The sequence below is a fragment of the Triturus cristatus genome, chromosome 4_1, assembly GCF_964204655.1.
Source record: "Triturus cristatus chromosome 4_1, aTriCri1.1, whole genome shotgun sequence".
Taxonomy (NCBI): domain Eukaryota; kingdom Metazoa; phylum Chordata; class Amphibia; order Caudata; family Salamandridae; genus Triturus; species Triturus cristatus.
Genome location: NC_140585.1, coordinates 79,932,592 through 79,954,026, shown reverse-complemented (window position 1 = coordinate 79,954,026; position 21,435 = coordinate 79,932,592). Strand labels below are relative to the sequence as shown.

At 47.2% G+C, this 21,435-nt stretch overlaps 1 protein-coding gene across 2 annotated transcripts in view; it reads right to left on the bottom strand.

The window, feature by feature from the left end:
• Window positions 1-1,021: 1,021 nt before the first annotated feature.
• Window positions 1,022-21,435, bottom strand: part of LOC146839579 (calcium-binding protein 2-like) — a 130,031-nt gene continuing 109,617 nt past the window's right edge. The window contains exon 5 of one of the 2 annotated variants that reach the window (XM_085651648.1): window positions 1,022-2,780. In XM_085651648.1, the coding sequence (XP_085507774.1) occupies window positions 2,752-2,780 (29 nt within the window). In that variant the 3' untranslated portion in view covers window positions 1,022-2,751. The remainder of the gene's footprint in view (window positions 2,781-21,435) is intronic. The other variant, XM_085651647.1, reaches the window with a different exon arrangement.

Sequence of the window (21,435 nt, the reverse complement as noted above, 5' to 3'; positions counted from 1 at the left end):
CTGCTGTCTTTTTTATTGTTTTCAAATACACGTTTACACACCACAATCATCTGGCTCTGTCTTCAATTGTTGACACAGTGTTGATCGAACATCAAGTATTGTGAAGGCCTCAAACTGTTTTCTGTTGGACGACCTGTTGAGTGCTCGGTACTTGACATATCATGTCCACACGGAGGAGCTTTAGACCCGATGTGGCGTCAGCATCCTTGCTAGTAGGATGCTGTGTACCACAACAGCGCCAACAGCACCAAGTTTGTTACTTTCTGAATATTCTTTGTACTTATTGTAAGAGGTGCGTTGAACACTCCACTACTACCTTTTGCCATTGTGTATGTTACAATGCTTATTCATATAGTGCTGTAGGCCACCACACTGTCAATTCAAAGCTCCGGGTGGCGACAGATGGAAAATAGGGATAAGAAGAGAGAACAAGCATTGGCAAGGCCAATAAGCCTGCCTTTAAAGTAAAGTTGCATGGTAATGTGAGGCATTATAAGTAAATAGCATGGGGATGTATAAGTATTTGTGCGGAAGCAAAGAACTGTAGAATAATGTTGGTGCTGATTAAAAGGTCAGGTGACAGTTGCACTGTCTAGCCAGACCTAAAAATCCATGAAGGGTAATGCCTGCCCTCCAGCCTTCAGTGCCGCTGCCAGAGAAAACCACTATACATTATCTACTTATCTAAGAGACTTTACTACCATTCCAATGTCATGTGTGTGCCCCTGAAAGTTCAAGCTCAGGCAGCTGGATGAATAAACAAACTGATCAAAGCTGCGTGGAGGGAAAGCACTTGTTTTGTGGAAACGCTCAACTTTTGTCTTTGGTGTCTGACCGAGAGGTAGAAAGACTAAGCACGAGAGGTGTTGTGGAGGGTGGAAGAGAAGGTAGGAGTCTGGGGAGGGAGCACGAGAGGGGACAGTGAGAGGACAAGAAGATGGAGGCAAACACTGCTGAAGACACGCGGGGGCATCCCACAGAGAGTCCCCGCTGGAGTCAGAAGTCTACACTCTTGCTGCCAAGAAGGAGCCCAAGTCAATGTTAGATCTTTAATGACAATAAGTCCATGACAGTGTTGTTAATACAAAGTTACATTTCGCCACAGTTTCAAGACATGCCCCCTTCCGCAGCCACGGAAACCAACACAATTGTGTGTAACTCTATAGTTGCTTATGGTATAGCCACAATATAAGCATATTTCCTTTTTAATTTAAAAACTGGTGATAATTCAAAGCCAATACACTTTTCAAGTTTGTACTTAGCGCTTCTTGGTCTGCATTTCACCAGTGGTACGAAAGCGCTTTATATTTCTTATCTTGCATTTATTACTGTTTCACACTTATTGACTATAACAAACGCTGCATAGAACCCAATATAGCCACTGAATGGCACAGGCTGTGTAGGTTGTCACAACCTCCACTCTAGGACAGAAACAAACATGTCCCGAACAGCGCAGAAGCACCCATGGGTTACTCGTGCGCATGACAACGAGCCATGCAAGGTAACCGAGCCAAACCCTCACCTCCTGCACGCGACCTTACACAGAGACCTTCGGCTCACAAAAGGCCAAGCATTGTTGGTAAATCAGTCATACCCAGGGCCACAGGAATTATGTGACGAGGTGCATCAAATTATGCGGAAGAGTTGAGTAAATTATGGGGCAAGAAAAGGCAAATTATGTGGAGTACTGTGGCACATTTTGTGACAGTATTACTGCATTATTTTGTCTTTTTTTTCTTACACGTTAACAATGTCTGTGAAAAGGTTCCCCCTCATTAATAATAGTTTACCACTTAAATAGAGTAATAGGCAATCGAAAGCTGACAGTCAACTTTTGAAGAGGGCCTTCTCGCTGCGTTTTCAGTAACTTTCGATTTGTTTGAGCTAGAAACAATTTTTGGGTAAAATCTGTAAATTATGCAGCAAATGATGGAGTATATGGCAAATACATAATTATGCAAAAAAAGACCACAGCCGCAGAATCACATAATTCCAGTGGCCCTGGTCATACCTTAGCCTCTGTGTCCAACTACTTATGTTTCACATTGTTTGCTTTCAACACCTTGTTTCAGTGTCCGTGACTGATACACTGGCACACACGCAATCATTTTGACAGTGCCCAAGACCTAGTATCATTTACTTTCATGAAAGCTGTTGTGGGACAGCAAGAGATGGGCCCCTCAGACCTCTGGTCCCTTGTGACACTGCACCTGCTGCACCATTGGTAGCTAGGCCCCGGATGGTCAGACAGTCTTCTAATGGTCAGGGGTGCTGCGGGGAATGAAAGCGATCAGGAAAGGGCAGAGGCGTAGCTACCACTGACGCAGAAGGTGCAGTTGCACCGGGGCCCATTGAGCCCTGATAATTGCTGTATTTTACTATCCCAGCAGCAGTCACAGGGCATTTTCCTTGCTTGCACCAGGGCCCGCGGCATCCTTGCTACGTTTCTGGAAAAGTAGAGGGAAATGAAATGCACATTTCACATCTCTCTGGCATCCGCATTTGGCCTTCCTCCCTTGTTGGGTCCATGTTCGTGGTCCTTGGAGGTGATCGATCGTTATTCCAGGTGGCTCTTCTGCTCCATCACTCGGATGTGATGACCCCAGCGGACATGTCCGGCCTCAGTGCTGAGAAGTCCATCACATGCAATGACAGGTAACACAGGCTCTGTCTCACGAGCCATTCTGGGCCACCGGGGAGGGACTGAGACAAGCCGGGGTGACAGGAGCAGATCCCGGGGCCCAGTCGGTGTCATCTGGAAGACAGCATCATGACGAACTCTAGGAAAGAAGAGAGAAAAGGTGAAAAGGAGACATGAAGGCACTATTCAGCTGCACAAGAAAGGGGTGTAGAAAGCTCCTATTCGGAAGGCAACGCTGAGCCAAGCCTGCCCTGTTTCGTCATGGCAGCTATAACCACTAGGTGGCACCAGACCCTGTAGCTGGCATGTGTTTTCTTTCCACTGAGCACATTTTTAAGTCGAAGCCTAGCAGACAGCGCAGCTGTGCAGTTGTAAAGACATTTTGGGGACATGTTGAAAGCTGACCTTGCAATGCATTCCTCCCACTGATTACCATTGGCTCTGTGTTTTGTAACTCCCATTTGCTTGCATTCTATTCGCTGACTTTATTTCCTTTTAGCAGCCCACCACCTTTGTCCCTCCCATGGAGCATAGCCTCTTCACCGTCCCTTTATCAGGCTGAATTGTATCCTCCCACTGCTCTCTTTTTAAGGAACTGTTTTCCTTTCAGTTATGCACTCCCCGAGAGGGCATGTGAAGTAAGTTCTTTACTCAGGTAAGTGTAGATTTCTTTATTCAGTCAAAGGTTAACTGCACCCTCTGCTTGCTGGCAAACAGTACACCTGGTGAAGGCAGCCTGTCAACATTCCAAGGCTGCCTTCATGTCAACATTCTAAGCGTTACCAGTATACAGGGTAGGAGGGGGGGTGGATGGAATGTACCACGTGACAAATTATAACACATCTTCCACCCTAAAGAAGAGCAACAGTAATATACAAAACGTTTGAGGGTTTTACATAAGGCAGTGGCATAAGTTGCCTTGTGAGTGGAACCCCCTGGATAGATAACAAGCAAAGAAGACTTATGCTTTAACACATGTTCAAACCATTTTAAAATCTTTGTGCCAACTTGGGGGATTACGTTGTCTCAGTCCCCTTCCCTCTTGAGCCTCAACTGCTCTGGAACTCTGGACTTGAGACCTGCTATCCCCCTCTTGGTCTATCTCCCTCGGGCCTATGGCCACCCGATCCATGCTCCATTTTTTCCCATCTTCCAAGATGACAACATTTCTTTTAACCTCTCTTATTTTCTCCGGGGAATAGTACCTGTCATCTTTGCCACCTAAACTCACTGGTTTCCTGATATATACGCTTTGCCCCTTGCTGAAAGGTCTTTCCTTTGCACCCCATTTTCTGTCATACCACTCTTTGTACCTCTTTTGTCTTGAGTCAATTTTCTTACTGATTTCTTCCTGATTGATCACCATAGGATCCTTGGGAATCATCCAGTTTGGTGACAATTTTGAACCTGGCTTCCTCCCTCTCAACAGTTCAAATGGTGTATGCCCCGTGGAGAGGCTGGGTGTAGTGTGGTAGGACCAAAGCATGTCTCTCAGCGCCACTTCGATAGCAGCCCCTGATTTGACCGCTAGTTGGATGCACTCCTTCAACATTCAATTAGCCCTCTCTACTTTGCCATTGGCCTTGGGACAGTACAATGGGGTACGTATGTGCTTTATGGACATGTCCTTCAGAAACGCCCTCATCTCCTCCGACACCAATTGAACACCATTGTCTGCGATCAAGGTGGAGGGTATGCCCTCCTTCGAAAACACTTCGCTCAAAAATTCTATCAACGATTTGGTGTTGATATTGTTCACAAATTTGTGGGTGATCCAATTAGAGTAATAGTCTATAAGCACTAAGATGTACCATTGCTGTGGTCCCTTAGCCCTTATGGGGCCAGTGATGTCAAATCCTAATTTGTCCCATGTAGCCCTTGGGATCTCAACAGGAATAAGTGGGGATCGCCTGATACATCTTGATTTATCACTTACCCCACACGCATAACAATCCTTCACCTTCTCTTCCATACTTACATCCATACCCGGGAACCAATATTCAGATCTCAATCTTGCCTTGCATAGGCTCCTGCCCAGGTGCCCCTCATGGGTAAGGTCAATGATCTGTCTTCTTAACCCCTCTGGAGGAACTATTCTGCCTGACTTGAGGAGATACTTTCCTACTATAGACAGTTCATTCCGTACATTCCAATAAGGTTGAATGCCCTCTGGTAGGACTTTGCATCTATTGGGCCACCCTTTAATAACCCATGTTTTAACCTTGCTAAGGGTACTGTCCTGTTCCATGTGATAGTCCCACTGTTCTTTTGTCATAGCTGGGAGTTTAACTTCCAGGACACCCTCCCTGCCCATGACTTCTTCCTCTTGTCTTTCCGCTGGGGACCTTGATAAAAAATCAGCTACTTTGTTCTGTTGGCCCGGAACATATATTGTCCTGAAATTGTAGCCTTGCAAACCTAGAACCCATTTAGCAATGCGGGGAGTCATGTTTTCTAAGACCTTATTGCCAAACAAGAAGACTAAAGGTTTATCGTCAGTGCACACCTCGAATGGCAAACTCCACACATAGAAACTGAAATGTTTAATTGCCCAATACACCGCCAACGCCTCCTTCTCTATTGTAGAGTAATTAGACTCAGCCCCAGACAAAGACCTTGAAGCAAAAGCAACTACTTTCACCTCGCTACCAATCCTTTGTGAAAGCATGGCTCCTATTCCTTTGCAACTTGCATCCGTAGTAATAATAGTGTCCTTTTTTACATCAAAGTTGCCTATAAATGGTGCTGACACAATTGACTCCTTTATGTTTTCAAAAGCCTGTTCCTGAATTTCCTCCCAAACAAATGGCGTGTCTTTTTTAAAGATTTCTCTGAGGGGATGTACTAACATCGCAAAGTTCTTAATGAATTTAGCCATATATTCAGCTAAGCCCAAAAACGAGAGAACTTCTTCTTTGCATGATGGAGTAGGTGCTCTCCTCACTGTTTCAACCAGATCAATTTTAGGCTTTATCCCCTCCTCCGAAATGGTGTGCCCTAGATAGTCAACTGAGGTTACACCCACTTTACATTTGCTCTCTTTCGTGGTGAACCCTACATCCCTTAACCTTTTGAGTACTCTCTCAGCATTCAAATTATGTTCACTGTCACTCGAACCATAAATCAAAATGTCGTCCTGAAAACACATCGATTTAGGACAATTTCTTAACACATGCTGCATTGCTCTTTGAAACGCTGAAGCCGCTGACGCCAGCCCAAATGGCATTCTTAAAAATTTGTAGTTGCTAAATGGGGTGGTGAAAGCCGTCAATGGTTGAGAATCGGGATGGAGTTTAATTTGGTGGTAGGCCGATGAGAGGTCGAGTACACTAAAAAACTTAGCGCCTTGCAACGTGCTCAACATCTCATGTATCCTAGGTAAAGGATGCCTGTCCACGACAATGTTGGCGTTCAATGCCCTTAGGTCCACACATAGCCTAATGCTCTTCCCCCCATCCTTACTCGTTATGACAATGGGCGCCAGCCATGCTGAACATTCAATCTCCTGTATGACCCCTTGTTTGACCAATTTTTCCAATTCCATTCTTAAAGGTTCTCTCATCAATAAGGGGATCGAACGTGTTTTGTGCACCACTGGTGTGGCTCCCACCTTGAGCTCTATTTTATGCATGTAGTTTTTAAGTACCCCCACATTTTCATTAAACACTTCAGGAAATTAATTTACCAAATTAGACCCTAAGGATGAACACAAAGGTATGAGAGGCAACACAAGAGCGAATTATCTAATACAGTGTGATACTAAACAGATTGTGTAATCCACACAGGACTTATAAGATTTTCAAATTTTTTCTTTATTTCATTGATGTTGTCACATTCACAGCCAACGCGTTTCGCCCAAACATGGGCTTCTTCAAGGCTGTTGGAGATCATACAAAAGGTCATATCAGATTTATTGATAATAAAAACATGTGTAGTCGACAAACAAAAATGTTCCTATTCTAAAGAAAAATAGAGAGGTGAGCAACACACCATGATTTAGATGTTAGTCAAGCCAAGGACCTACTAATAAAGAATAATATAATGACGTGAAACGGAAAAGTCAGAGTGAGTTTAAAAGTTTTGAGCAATGAAGCCCAGAATGCCTTGTCACCGAAAATAGTGTGGGTAAGAAACAGGAATACACCAGTGTAAGAGAGAGTACTCCAAGTGAGACCGAGAAACAGAACTATATCAGTTTAGAAATATCGCTTACCAAAGAATCAATCTGTCAAACTGGGTGGCGCAAAGATATTCAGTCACAACAATGCAGAGAGTTCACGACGTATAAAATCTAAGAATCGTAAAGAGAAACATAAATAATGCCCAAAATTGATAGGACTACAGAAATTTCAAGTTAAAGAATACTGATCTCTAGTCAGTCCACAGTTACTGACCTTTACAAGCTAGCGTGTCATCTATATAGTAGAATATGCTGACAATAAAAACTTCCTGTTTTTGAAGTTTCTTTGGCCGGAGTTGTCTGAAATGTGATTAGAGTAGTAATAATCAAGGTATTAAAAAAGAAGAATGTGCACGTAAAATCACAAAGTCGCTAAGAAACGCACATACAACATCAATACTCAATGTCCTTACCGAAATGTGATGAAAGGCCGGTAGACAAACGTAAAAAATGATTAGTAATCCCAAGACAATAGTTTTCCAGAACAGTTCAATCTGTATTGTTCCGATAGTAAGAGAACAAGATAGGCACCGAAGTAAAGTTCCATGAAAGACAAAAAGAAAACGTTTTGTTTAAGTATAGACATCATACACGCACACGTAAGCTGTAACAGTCAAGAACACTTCGCCACCCAATCTTGCATACTTAAAAAGAAGACCGAGGTATATTGAAACAAGTGTTAGCCCAAACGAGAGCATAACAATACTGCTAGTTGAGAAAAATATATAAAAGTTATACCTAAAACGCTAAGGATAGCGGACCACAGAGACGTACAGCCCATTGTTAGGCACTCGCCCATACCAAATTAGACCCCACCACCGGGGGATCAATAAGAAGAACCTGCTCCTGGTTATTGGGGTGGAGTTTAATTCCCAATTCCTTCTGGTGTTTCCACCCTAATAAACTAGAGCCCTCCCTGGATACGTAAACTTTCCCCACTGTGTGCCTGTCTTTGAAAGATATTCTCATTCTTACCATTCCTTCCAACGGAATGGGCACTCTATTGTAACCCGAGGGAGCGATATCCGCTGTCTCTAGTTTGAGGTTGTGTTTAGAAAACTTCTCATAGAACATGTTCTTATCTACTAGGGTAAAAGGAGAGCACGAGTCTGCATACACCTTAAACTTTTCCCCGTCCAGACTAATCTCACATGTGGGATACTGTGTGTTTTCATCCTTGCACTCATCCTCTATCTGAAAGATAAAACTTTTTTCCTCCCCTTCATCAACCTCCTTGTATTCAACCACATGAACTTTGTTACTACTAACATTGCACACTTTAGAGAAATGTCCTTTTTTGTTGCACTTCCTACATATAACATTTCTGGCTGGGCAACGCCAATTGTTAGCTAAGTGATTGTGGTTTCCACATCTAAAACACTTCAGGCCTTCCACTTTATTGCTAGAGAACTCTTTGTTCCTATTCTCCACTTTACAGACTGCCTCCGCACTCAAAGAATCTTTAGATACAGACTTTTCTTTGGCTATTTCTGAAACTTTCATTTCTCTCATACATAGCGCTGTATGCTCCAGACCTTTTGCTATACTAATGGCTTCCTCCAAATCTGGATTTCTTGTAAGCAATTCCTCCTGAACCTTCTCCTCGTTTGTGCATCTTACCAATTGGTCTCTAATAAGAGAGTCCGTAAGCGCCCCAAACTCACAGGTGGCTGCCATACCCCTCAACACAGCAATGTACGAAGACACCTTCTCCTCTTTCTTTTGAATTCTTTTGAAGAATTTGTGCCTTTCCAGGACTACATTTATTTTAACCTTGAAATGCGCCTCTAGCTTACGTAAGGTATATTCATAGACATCAACACTTTCATCATCGTCACAAAATTCATCATCCACAAGTCTTCCTGTTATGTCTTTAAAAACTTTCCTACCATGTATTCCCAAATTATGTAACAGTATATGTTGCTTCCTTATGTTAAAAAAATTCCCGCCCCCTAAGGCTATCAGATAAGACTTGAAAATTCCTTCCCATCTTTTCCATGGAATTTCCGGTTCCCCTAACTCATTTAGAAATGGAGGCGGTTGACTCATTCCTGCCCCTGCCATGGTGGGGATTGTGACAATTGCTGAACTACTTACAATTCCCTAGATAGACAGCTGCTTACCTACACGGAGGCAGGGACTGTAGAACACAATAGCATGTGATGATTAAGAGTGAAGCTGCATAAAATTGAATATGCTAATTTTCTTACACCTTCGCAAAACGTTCCTACCCCGGATACTTTAAACATACACCAACCACCGTGTAACCCCTGTGGAACCTGTTTTCTCTTTCACTCTCTACCTCCCATCAAAATCCAGTCCTATTTCATTGTTTGTTGTCAATCTCCCAAAGTTCCTCTGGTGAGGTTATGACAAACGCTTTCTGTGACTGCACAATCGGTGAATAAAAAACGAGCCTCCGAGGAAACCTACTTTAACCCCTTTTCCAGGTGAGTTCCTAACGAGAACGAAAGTGTTCCTCACATTACGTTGTCCACGGGAAACAGTTCAGTGCCTTTCACCAAAGATTCTCCGCCGATAAGAAGCAGCCTTTCACACTCCGAGGCCCCCTCACGCAACGCGCTTCTGCAGTGCGCCGCCTCAATAACGCAAGGTCGCCTGGACCAGGATCGGCGCACTCAGCCTGTCGACAGCCCCACTTCAGTAGCGGCGTGTGTGAAGCCGATAACACCAGGTAAAGCAGAATTGCTGCGGATACGCCTACCAAAGGAAACAAACCCCAAAGCTGGTAAAACACAACCTTCAATGTCTTCCGGGGGTAAAGCACACTGTGAGCTTCCGGCCACTCCAAACCCTTACGTAGGTTCACACCATAAGTATGACCACTAGGGATCACGAAGCCCCCGCTCCAGCTGAATTCGGATCGACACCTCGAGAAGTCTTCCCTTCGAAAATTATTTACGGCAAGTTCCAGGGTGGTCTACGCCTCACAGCCTCATTCCCCACTCTCCAGGTGACTGATGTTATGCCCTGGTAGAGACTCGGGGTACAAGGAATCGGTGTCTAAATTTAAGACCAGACACCCCCACTGTCCTTAACACCTCACCGCAAGAGATGACACAGGTAAATCCGCTTAAAGAAGACTCCCGTCGTCATTGGACATCCCAAATCCATAAATCGCCAGCAAGTCGAAATCTTCACAGGGGAGGGTGCAGTCCCTGTCACAGCCACAGTTTCCCTCGTGGCCAAAATGAAGTAAGTTCTTTACTCAGGTAAGTGTAGATTTCTTTATTCAGTCAAAGGTTAACTGCACCCTCTGCTTGAAGGCAGCCTGTCAACATTCCAAGGCTGCCTTCATGTCAACATTCTAAGCGTTACCAGTATACAGGGTAGGAGGGAGGTGGATGGAATGTACTACGTGACAAATTATAACACATGTGTTTGCCAGTTCCCGCAGTCCTGGCTGCTTCTCCACTGAAACCCCCGCCTCCATCGCTCCAGGCTCTTGAAGCTCCTTGAGAACCACACAACAGACTCCAAACCATTTATCAACTGATTGTTCCATGGAAGGTCATCAAACTCAATCAAAACAAGGCATTTATATCCCTTGGTCTGGGTGTTAAAGCTCTAAAAAACATATGAAACTCTGTTTTGGAGTCTGGAGGGCACGATGTTGTGCTAACATCCATGCCTGATACATTTTTCCGGATTCAAGAGGCTGGTGTTGCTCTGTTTGTGACCCCACACATCTCTAAAATATCTCTCACTACACTACAGGACAGTGGGCTCATGAAACCCACATTCTCTCCAGGAGCACACATCCCCTTTGTGTGTTCTCAAATCGCATGGTGTATAATAATCCTGTATCAGAATGTAAAGCATTTGAAACTTTAGAAATAACTCTAGATTTAATCATTCCAGATTTGTCCAGTGTGGCTTATGACCCCTAGGGGTATTCAGGCGCTGGGAGCCGTCGGGGAGATTAAGTGAGCTATTGCCCAGAGCCACATGAGGCGGAGTTGAGCTGCCGCCGGCACCAGGGACTGAACCGTGAGCCCCGCGATCCAGAGTCAGCCGCTCTGACCGCTGCGCCACACCTCTCTGCAATGCCTAGCCAGCAAAATGGTTGGAGCAGCTTCTCTGTTTACAGTCCGGGGTTTTCAGGTCTCACTCCTTGCATCAGCTTGGAGTTCACTCCCCCCCACCACCCTGCAGGCCTTAGAGGTGCAAATGAGGAAACAATAAAACTGCCATGAAAAGCCCCCCAAGCCAGGCACAAGGGCCACCGGGGCCACTGACTTCAGTAGGGGCCTGCACGATCAGCATTTTGTGCACCATGTTTCCAGCACAGGCATTTATACTGTGTCTTTCATATCTGGGTGTCTTTCATATCTGGAGTACCCAATAAACACAAATGAAGCATACGCTGGCACGTGTACCATTTCACCTGTGCTCAAAGGGCTGGCGACCGATTCATGTTTGAATAAGAGACGTGTGCGTTCAGGTAGACAGACCTGGTGATTTACACCCACGTCCAGTTGAACAGGAACTCCCTCACCGTGCACACCCCATCTGCAGCTTTAGTAATACAAAGAAGTTACTTACTTTGTTTAAGGCACAAGCAGACACCTGGTTTAGGTGCGTGCCTACCTCAAAACGTACGAGGCCCACTGTTCCTTGAATATTAGCCAAGAACACAACATCCACTGAGATTGCAGCCCCTCCTACTGAGACTGCAGCCCCACATGCTGAGATTGCAGCCCCACCTGCTGAGATTGCAGGCCCACCTGCTGAGATTGCAGAGATTGCAGCCCCACCTGCTGGGATTTCAGGCCCACCTGCTGAGATTGCAGCCCCACCTGCTGAGATTGCAGCCCCACCTGCTGAAATTGCAGCCCCACCTACTGAGATTGAAGCCTCACCTGCTGAGATTGCAGGCCCACCTGCTGAAATTGCAACCCCACCTACTGAGATTGAAGCCTCACCTGCTGAGATTGCAGGCCCACCAGCTGATATCACAGCCCCTCCTGCTGAGATTGCAGCCTCACCAGTCCATATAGCTGGAAAATGTACAACCTTAAGTCACAGAATCCAAACTGCTGTTGGCGAAGGACCTGGGCTCGATGACAGTGAATATCACGATAATGGGCCTCCTGATAGTCATGACGACATGTTGTTGGCAATCTTGATAGTTTATAACTGTGGGTGACGTAAAGCCTGTGGTGCAAAGACTTGCTTTCACATTCATACTCTTCCACTCAACAGCGGCCCATTCGAGGCAAAGCAGGATGCAGCCACACTCCAATACGGAAAAAGATTCCGGTGTCAGTCTGTCAGGAATCCCCTCCCGCACATGGATTCCCTCCCACGATGCCACTTCCGTGAACCTGGTGCGCTTGGAGGAGAGCGGACTACAACTCCCAGAATTCCCTCCGGCAACAATTGCCTTTTGCCACTCAAGAGTTCTGGTTACATAACACCAAGGGAAACGCCTAGTTTTCATGTTATGCAACTCAAGAGTTCTGGTTGCATAACACCAAGGGGAACGCCTAGTTTTCATGTTATGCAACTCAAGAGTTCTGGTTACATAACACCAAGGGTAACGCCTAGTTTTCCTGTTATGCAACTCAAAAGTCATGGTTATACAACGCCGAGAGTACTACTTAAGGAGAAGATCACTGGGACTCGGCGTCGGATATTCTGATCTTTGCCGGAGTACCTGGTTGAGGTACACGGACCCGTTGGTGAGTTGAGCGGCGGAAGGAACATTCTAAGGAGCGGAGGAGAGGTGCTGGCGTGTGCTTCCTGCCCGTGTCCTGTCCCGTTCTGAGAGCCGTATTCAACGTCATTGGGCACAAGTCCCGTTGGTAGAGCCGAAGCTCCCAACGGCCTGACAATTTGGAGAAAACGAGGTTGGTGCGAGCCGAAGCTCCCAACCCTCGTTCCTTGGGTAAACACACGCTTAGAGCTAAGACGCTATCCAGGAGGTGTTTCCGCGTCTTAGCCATCGACACTCGTAGGAGAACTGGGATAGGTAGAGCGGCTGCTCCCATCCATTCTCTGCGCCACCTTGGGTATCATCACTTAAACCCGGATACAAGAGACGCACACTAGGAGGTATTCCCAGCGTCTTTGTGTTGTGGCAGCACTCTGGGGGATACTGGTAGAGCGGCTGTTCCCAGGTGGTAGAGAGCCCGGCCGGGTGACTCCCACGTGCCCCCCGTAGATTCCACAACCTTGGAACTACCCTTCACAGCGGTCGAGTGGCATTGTCGGCCACTGCTTAGCACTGTGCCCTCCGTTGGAGCATACCGGGTCCGGTGTGCATGCGGAGGACGGTTAGACGAGCTGTGAATGGGTATCGTACTTTAACTGGTGATTCCAGTACCGGTATTCTTTGTTGTCTGTAGTTGTTTATCTGTTTATTAAATCATCCTTAAACCTCCATTTCTCTGGTCCGTCGTCTGTTTGTCCCAACCCCGAGAAAGCCAGGACGTTACATAATATCCGACCTCTTCCATAACTATCTCCTGGTTGGGCGAACGACATGGCCACGATTGAGGATGTGTTGGCCGTCTTAGCCGCGATGCAAATCGAGCTCACCGCTTCCAGACAGGAAACAGCAGACGTTAAGGCTAGAATGGACGCTCGGCAGAACGATCCGCTACAGGCAGGTGCCTCTCACACGGCCACGGCTCCTGCGGTTGTGGTAGAGATGCCCGTAGCCATTCCTTTGGCGACACCAGAGAGGTACAGCGGAGACCCCAACACAGTGCAGGTATTCCTCACTCAAGTAGCACTGCATCTGTCCTGCAAACCAAAGGCCTTTCCTACCAGCCAAGCCAGAGTGGCCTTTCTGATCTCGTATCTTGCTGGGAACGCGGCGCAATGGGCAGTCCCACTGGTGAGCAGGGACGACCCTATCCTATGTGATTGGGGAGCCTTCCGCGAGGAATTCTTGAAGGTGTTTGATCGAAGGGCGGACTCGTATACTGCCGATCGAGAGATGTTGGAGCTGAGGCAAGGCAACAATGATCTGGTGCAGTACCTTAATGCTTTTCGAAGGTTAGTGGCCGAAACCAAGTGGCCCATAGCCAAACAAACCGCGCTGTTTCACCAGGGCTTGAGCGAAGAGCTCAAAGATGTGGTAGCACAAATCGACCCCCAACCCAAGACATGTGAAGGCTTGATCAACCTGGTGCTACGGCTGGACCATAGATTGAACGAAAGAAAGGGCGATCACAAGAGGAAAGGGAAAGCGCTGCCATCGTATGTTTCGATGGTTGGCCCTGAGACCAACTCCTCCACCAGGACGGAACCCATGGACATAGGAGCTATAAGGGCGAGCCTTACAGCCACTGAAAAAGAATCACGCCGCAAGCAAGGCCTTTGCCTTTACTGCGGGAAAAAGGGGCACTATGTACGCGAGTGTCCAGCCAAGTCAAAAACCTCACGATACCGAGCGAACAAAACGGTGACAGCAGTGGTGGACGCACCGGCGGAAAACTGAGGGACTCCGGGTCTAGGGAAGGGGCATCTTGGAGTCACACCCACATCCCTTCCATGTTGAGCCCGAATCAAAAAGGGCGAAGACATTTGTTTATTACCTTACACGTAGGAGTGCAGGACCAGTGGATACCTGTGGTAGCCATGATTGATTCAGGAGCCACGGGCATGTTCATGGACTACAATGAAGCACGGAGACTGGGTCTCACTCTCCTTCCCAAACAGATACCAGAGGAGGTGTATGCAGTGGATGGGAGAAGTCTGGTGACCGGACCTATCGGACAGCACACAGGAGAAATACCGGTGAGGTTCGGAAAACTGCATAATGAACGTATCGATTTTAGCATAATCAGAGCCCCGCAGTACGGGGTCATATTGGGTCTACCCTGGCTCCAAAAACATAACCCAACGGTGAATTGGCCTACGCATCACATTGAGATGACTTCCCCGTTTTGTGAACAATGGTGCGGCATGCAGCAGGACCCCCACGAAGGTGAGGTAGGCGAAGGTCACACGGTCGCCACGGCAGCAGAAAAGGACGTAAAGCTGCCCAGAGTGTATCACAGTTTCGGGGACGTCTTCGATGAAATCCGAGCGGAGGTGCTCCCTCCACATAGACCGTTCGACTGCCAAATCGACCTGGTTCCGGGGGCTAGCGTTCCCAGCGGCAGACTGTATGCGCTCACAGAACCCGAAAACGTACATCTACGGGGATATTTGGATAAGTTACTAGGGCTGGGGTTCATCAGGCCGTCGAAATCCCCTGCCGCATCGCCTCTCTTTTTCATTCCAAAAGCGAATGGCGAATTGAGGGCCTGCGTGGACTTTAGGGCCTTGAACGCGATAACCATAAAAAAACGGTACCCCCTGCCTCTCATAAGCGTTCTCCTGGAACAGGTAAAAAAGGCCCAAATATACACAAAGCTTGATCTCAAGGGGGCATACCATCTTGTGCGCATGAGGGACGGCGACGAATGGAAAACCGCCTTTAAGACCAGGTTCGGGCTCTTTGAGTACCTCGTCATGCCGTTCGGACTATGCAATGCCCCTGCCGCCTTCCAATACTTCCTCAATGAGGTGTTCCGGGAGGTATTGGATATCTACGTGGTCGTTTACATAGACGACATACTCATCTACTCCAACTCAGAGGAAGAACACGTACAGCACGTATCCGCGGTTCTCAAAAAACTGAGGGAAAACATGCTATACTGCAAACTCAGCAAATGTGACTTCCACGTCACAACAGTGGAATTCCTTGGGGTGATGCTGAGCCCCAACGGACAGGAGATGGCGGAACGCAAGATCAGAGTGGTGGAGGAGTGGCCGGTGCCCCGAGGAGTAAAGGAAGTCCAGAGCTTCATAGGCTTCGCCAACTTTTATAGGCGTTTTATTGAGGGGTTTTCTGGCTTGGTTGCCCCGATCACGCAACTACTAAGGAAGTCTCAGGAGTTCGTGTGGGGACCGGAAGCACAAAAAGCATTTGTGGCCCTCAAGAAGGCCTTCAGCACCGCCCCGGTGCTAGCTCACTCGAATCCGGAATTACCCTATGTGGTAGAAGCGGACGCCTCTGATGTGGCGCTGGGTGCCATTCTATCTCAGAGGAATGAGGTGTCGGGTTTGCTCCATCCTGTGGCGTACATGTCTCGTAAATTGAACGACGCAGAACGCAATTACCATATTGCGGAGAAGGAACTACTCGCAATAAAGGACGCATTTGCTGAGTGGAGGCATTTGTTAATGGGGGCCAGACACGTGGTTACAGTGTATACGGACCACAGAAACCTCCAGTTTCTGACGGCGGCGCGGCATTTGTCTCCTCGTCAAATGAGGTGGATGATCTTTTACTCCGGTTTCAATTTCCACATCACATACCGACCCGGTACGGAGAACAGGAAAGCGGACGCGCTTTCGAGGCAATCGAATGGCAGGGATCCGCAGCCGGTTGCCGAACATTCCATCATCCCTCCAGGAGTTGTGATAGGGGTGATTCAACCACAGACGTTCCTCAGGGGGGTCCAGAAGGGGACCCATACCTTCATGTGGCGGAGGTGGCTTCGCAGTCACAAGGAGTGGCAGATGAAGGACGGGATTCCGGTGAAAGGACGATGTATGTTGTTACCCACGCCTAGGCTTCGAAAACAGGCCTTCACCTGGTGCCACGTGTCTCCCTGTGCCGGCCATCTGGGTGTCGAAAAGACGGTAGCGAGCCTAGGACGGCAGTTCTGGTGGTCTACCATGAGAACAGACGTCCGGAATTGGTGTTCATCATGTACCGTTTGCGCATCCATGAAATCGGACCACAGAAGATCGCAAGGACTCCTCCAACCCCTTCCTACACCGACCAAACCCTGGGAAAACATATCCTTAGACTTCATTGTCGGGCTACCAAAGGATCAAGGAAAGACGGCCATACTGGTGGTGGTGGACTATCTCACGAAGATGGGGCACTTCCTCGCTTGCAAACAGGTACCTTCGGCAGGAGAGCTGGCGTCGTTGTTATTGAAGAATGTAGTGAGACTACATGGCCTACCCAACGTGATCGTGTCGGACAGGGGGTCTCAGTTCACGTCGCACTTCTGGAAAACTTGGTGTTCGGCGTTACACGTCAAGTCTGCCATGTCCACGAGTTATCACCCGCAGACGGACGGTCAGACGGAGCGCCTGAACCAGTCGCTCAAACAATATCTACGTTGTTTTGTAGAGCAAGGGAATCCCCTCCCGCACATGGATTCCCTCCCACGATGCCACTTCCGTGAACCTGGTGCGCTTGGAGGAGAGCGGACTACAACTCCCAGAATTCCCTCCGGCAACAATTGCCTTTTGCCACTCAAGAGTTCTGGTTACATAACACCAAGGGAAACGCCTAGTTTTCATGTTATGCAACTCAAGAGTTCTGGTTGCATAACACCAAGGGGAACGCCTAGTTTTCATGTTATGCAACTCAAGAGTTCTGTTTACATAACACCAAGGGTAACGCCTAGTTTTCCTGTTATGCAACTCAAAAGTCATGGTTATACAACGCCGAGAGTACTACTTAAGGAGAAGATCACTGGGACTCGGCGTCGGATATTCTGATCTTTGCCGGAGTACCTGGTTGAGGTACACGGACCCGTTGGTGAGTTGAGCTGCGGAAGGAACATTCTAAGGAGCGGAGGAGAGGTGCTGGCGTGTGCTTCCTGCCCGTGTCCTGTCCCGTTCTGAGAGCCGTATTCAACGTCATTGGGCACAAGTCCCGTTGGTAGAGCCGAAGCTCCCAACGGCCTGACAATTTGGAGAAAACGAGGTTGGTGCGAGCCGAAGCTCCCAACCCTATTCCTTGGGTAAACACACGCTTAGAGCTAAGACGCTATCCAGGAGGTGTTTCCGCGTCTTAGCCATCGACACTCGTAGGAGAACTGGGATAGGTAGAGCGGCTGCTCCCATCCATTCTCTGCGCCACCTTGGGTATCATCACTTAAACCCGGATACAAGAGACGCACACTAGGAGGTGTTCCCAGCGTCTTTGTGTTGTGGCAGCACTCTGGGGGATACTGGTAGAGCGGCTGTTCCCAGGTGGTAGAGAGCCCGGCCGGGTGACTCCCACGTGCCCCCCGTAGATTCCACAACCTTGGAACTACCCTTCACAGCGGTCGAGTGGCATTGTCGGCCACTGCTTAGCACTGTGCCCTCCGTTGGAGCATACCGGGTCCGGTGTGCATGCGGAGGACGGTTAGACGAGCTGTGAATGGGTATCGTACTTTAACTGGTGATTCCAGTACCGGTATTCTTTGTTGTCTGTAGTTGCTTATCTGTTTATTAAATCATCCTTAAACCTCCATTTCTCTGGTCCGTCGTCTGTTTGTCCCAACCCCGAGAAAGCCAGGACGTTACACAGTCACGCGTTTTCCTTTAGTTAGTTTTGCGCAGATATACCGCGTTTCTGGCACAAAACTGCTCCACTTTTCTCATCTCACTATGCTGAAAAACTAGAGTTGTTAATGTCGGGCAATGAATTAATAAGGACGGTGCTGAGTACGTCACATGCCTTAGGAAATGTCCTTCTTTCTCTTGGGGTGGTCAAATTCTGATGGCGAATAGAGCATCATTAGGTCTCGCCTGCAGATAGCTTCGTAACTGCCTGTTGTCGAAGACCTATTGTGGACAATACTAACACTAGCGGGGGGCTTTGTGTGGTAGGCCGAGTAGAACTGGTAGAATTGTGCAGAGTGGACATTCTATTTATAGGATAGGATGTAGGATGGTGGGGGGTGTTTTCGAGGCATTCATGCTTGAGGCACAGAGCTGTCGGGTGGTTGTTAAGTTGCCTCTGATTGATTGATTGATTGATGTACTTATAGAGCGCAGCTATCACCCTACGGGCATCTTGGCGCTTGCATTGGGAACCCGTCCTGGTTTTTCCCTGTAAGATAACCCGTACTGGGCATCCCCAAGGTGAAAGCCAGGCATCCCGCCGCGGGGGGGCCGTTGTGGAGATTAAGCAGGCTTGTTGCCCAGAGCTGCATAGTGTGAACTCGTGCTTAGAGTGGGCACCGAAGCGAGAATTATCGAGTCCATGGACGATTGGGCTCTGGACCCTGCCGCGTCGGGAATCGAACCCAGGTCCCGGGTCTGATCTCTGCTTCAGGGTATGCCTCCTCTAACCAGTGAGCTACACTTCTCCTTCTCTCACTTTTTAATTAAACTTCATACCTGAAAAGAGTCTTCTGCTTCATCCACATATTTGGCGTTGAGGATTGGCTTCAGCCTATTGCTTGTCATTGGGTGGCTTTCTTGTCAATCTCACTTGCTTGCTTGTTATTCTGTGGCTTTGCTTCCTTTCCATCCTCTTCTTGTGTTTGTCCTTTCCTGGAAAATAGCTTCTTCAACAGCCTTTAGATTGGATGAATGTATTCTTCCACTGCTTACATTTAGGGATCAACTTTCTATCTTTTTTCTTTTTTTATTAGTACTCCATGGGAGTGGATGTGTTTTTTCCGTTTTCTCCCTCGTTTGCTGTTTGCCCTCTCAAACCTCTGCATCCCCATGCTCTCCCTGTTGCTTTTCTCCCCTGAATTTGCCTGCTGCCTCCTTTCCCCACACCTTACTACATATATATATATATATATAAAAAATAAAACGGTAATATAACACGAAGTGTGAGACCCTCAATTGGGAGCGTTACATCTGCATATATATATATATATATATATATAGTTTAAATGTACTGCTCCACGATTGGTGCCCATTATTTGGAACAGTTAATTAAATGTAATTTAAAAAAGGGGCATCGTGTTATGATTGCTGCATGCATACATACGTAATGATACATAAGTATGCAGAAGACATAACCCTGCAGTGGCTTTTTATTTTATTTTTACTGATGCTGTTCCACCACATCAGACAAGTATTTTTATGTTTGCAGATGCACAACTGCATCAGCAAAAAGCATAGGCAAAGCCAAGAGGCCTGGTGATGCCTTGACAGCAAAGACCTATTGGCTTTGCCTATGCTGGTATAATCTTATAAACAGGCCCATGGAACATGTAGGACTTGGCATGATGTTTGGGACCAAGGCCCCATGAAATTCCTGGCACCCCCTCAGAGTCAGTATCTTTCTGTTGCAGTTGCGCACTTTCTCTCCCAAGTAGAGTCACAAGGCCCTGGCACTGTACCCTTGTTCCTCATTTTGCCATCTGTAAAGTTTGATTGCTGGCCCCAGGTACAGTGCCGGGTGTTTGAGAGCTTGAGGTGGTATGCGCTTACCTTCTCCATTTTTGGGCTTTTAATATATTCTCATGATATTTTGGTGAGACGCTGTTTCTGCACTCAATACTTTGACATATAACTCTCCAGGAAAATAGAATTTTCTCCCCAAAGTACTCCTCATCCACTGACAAGGGCAATGTTTGGGTCTCTTGCAGTAATTACAGACCCCTGATATATAGTTTCCAAAGGATGCTGCCAAGTGAACATACATTCCTGGGGTTCTTACACTCTGTTTCTTACTAAAAACAGGTAAATCATCGACAACAACCGTTATCCATCCGGAAGACAAATTTTACCAAGTTTAGGCTGACTTAATAAAATTTAGCTAATAAGGACTATTGAATGTGCTCAGCAGATTACATGATCTGGCTTGGGAGACACACCACAGATTCCTTCAATGTGCTCAGCAGATTAAATGATCTGGCTTGGGAGACACACCGCAGATTCCTTCAATGTGCTCAGCAGATTACATGATCTGGCTTGGGAGACACACCGCAGATTCCTTCAATGTGCTCAGCAGATTACACGATCTGGCTTGGGAGACACACCACAGATTCCTTCAGTGTGCTCAGCAGATTACATGATCTGGCTTGGGAGACAAACCACAGATTCCTTCAATGTGCTCAGCAGATTAAATGATCTGGCTTGGGAGACACACTGTAGATTCCTTCAATGTGCTCAGCAGATTACATGATCTGGTTTGGGAGACACACCGCAGATTCCTTCAATGTGCTCAGCAGATTACATGATCTGGCTTGGGAGACACACCACAGATTCCTTCAATGTGCTCAGCAGATTAAATGATCTGGCTTGGGAGACACACCACAGATTCCTTCAGTGTGCTCAGCAGATTACATGATCTGGCTTGGGAGACACACCACAGATTCCTTCAGTGTGCTCAGCAGATTACATGATCTGGCTTGGGAGACACACCGCAGATTCCTTCAATGTGCTCAGCAGATTACATGATCTGGCTTGGGAGACACACCGCAGATTCCTTCAATGTGCTCAGCAGATTACATGATCTGGCTTGGGAGACACACCGCAGATTCCTTCAATGTGCTCAGCAGATTACACGATCTGGCTTGAGAGACAAACCACAGATTCCTTGAATGTGCTCAGCAGATTAAATGATCTGGCTTGGGAGACACACCGCAGATTCCTTCAATGTGCTCAGCAGATTACATGATCTGGCTTGGGAGACACACCACAGATTCCTTCAATGTGCTCAGCAGATTACATCATCTGGTTTGGGAGACACACCGCAGATTCCTTCAATGTGCTTAGCAGATTACATGATCTGGCTTGGGAGACACACCGCAGATTCCTTCAATGTGCTCAGCAGATTACATGATCTGGCTTGGGAGACACACCACAGATTTCTTCAATGTGCTCAGCAGAT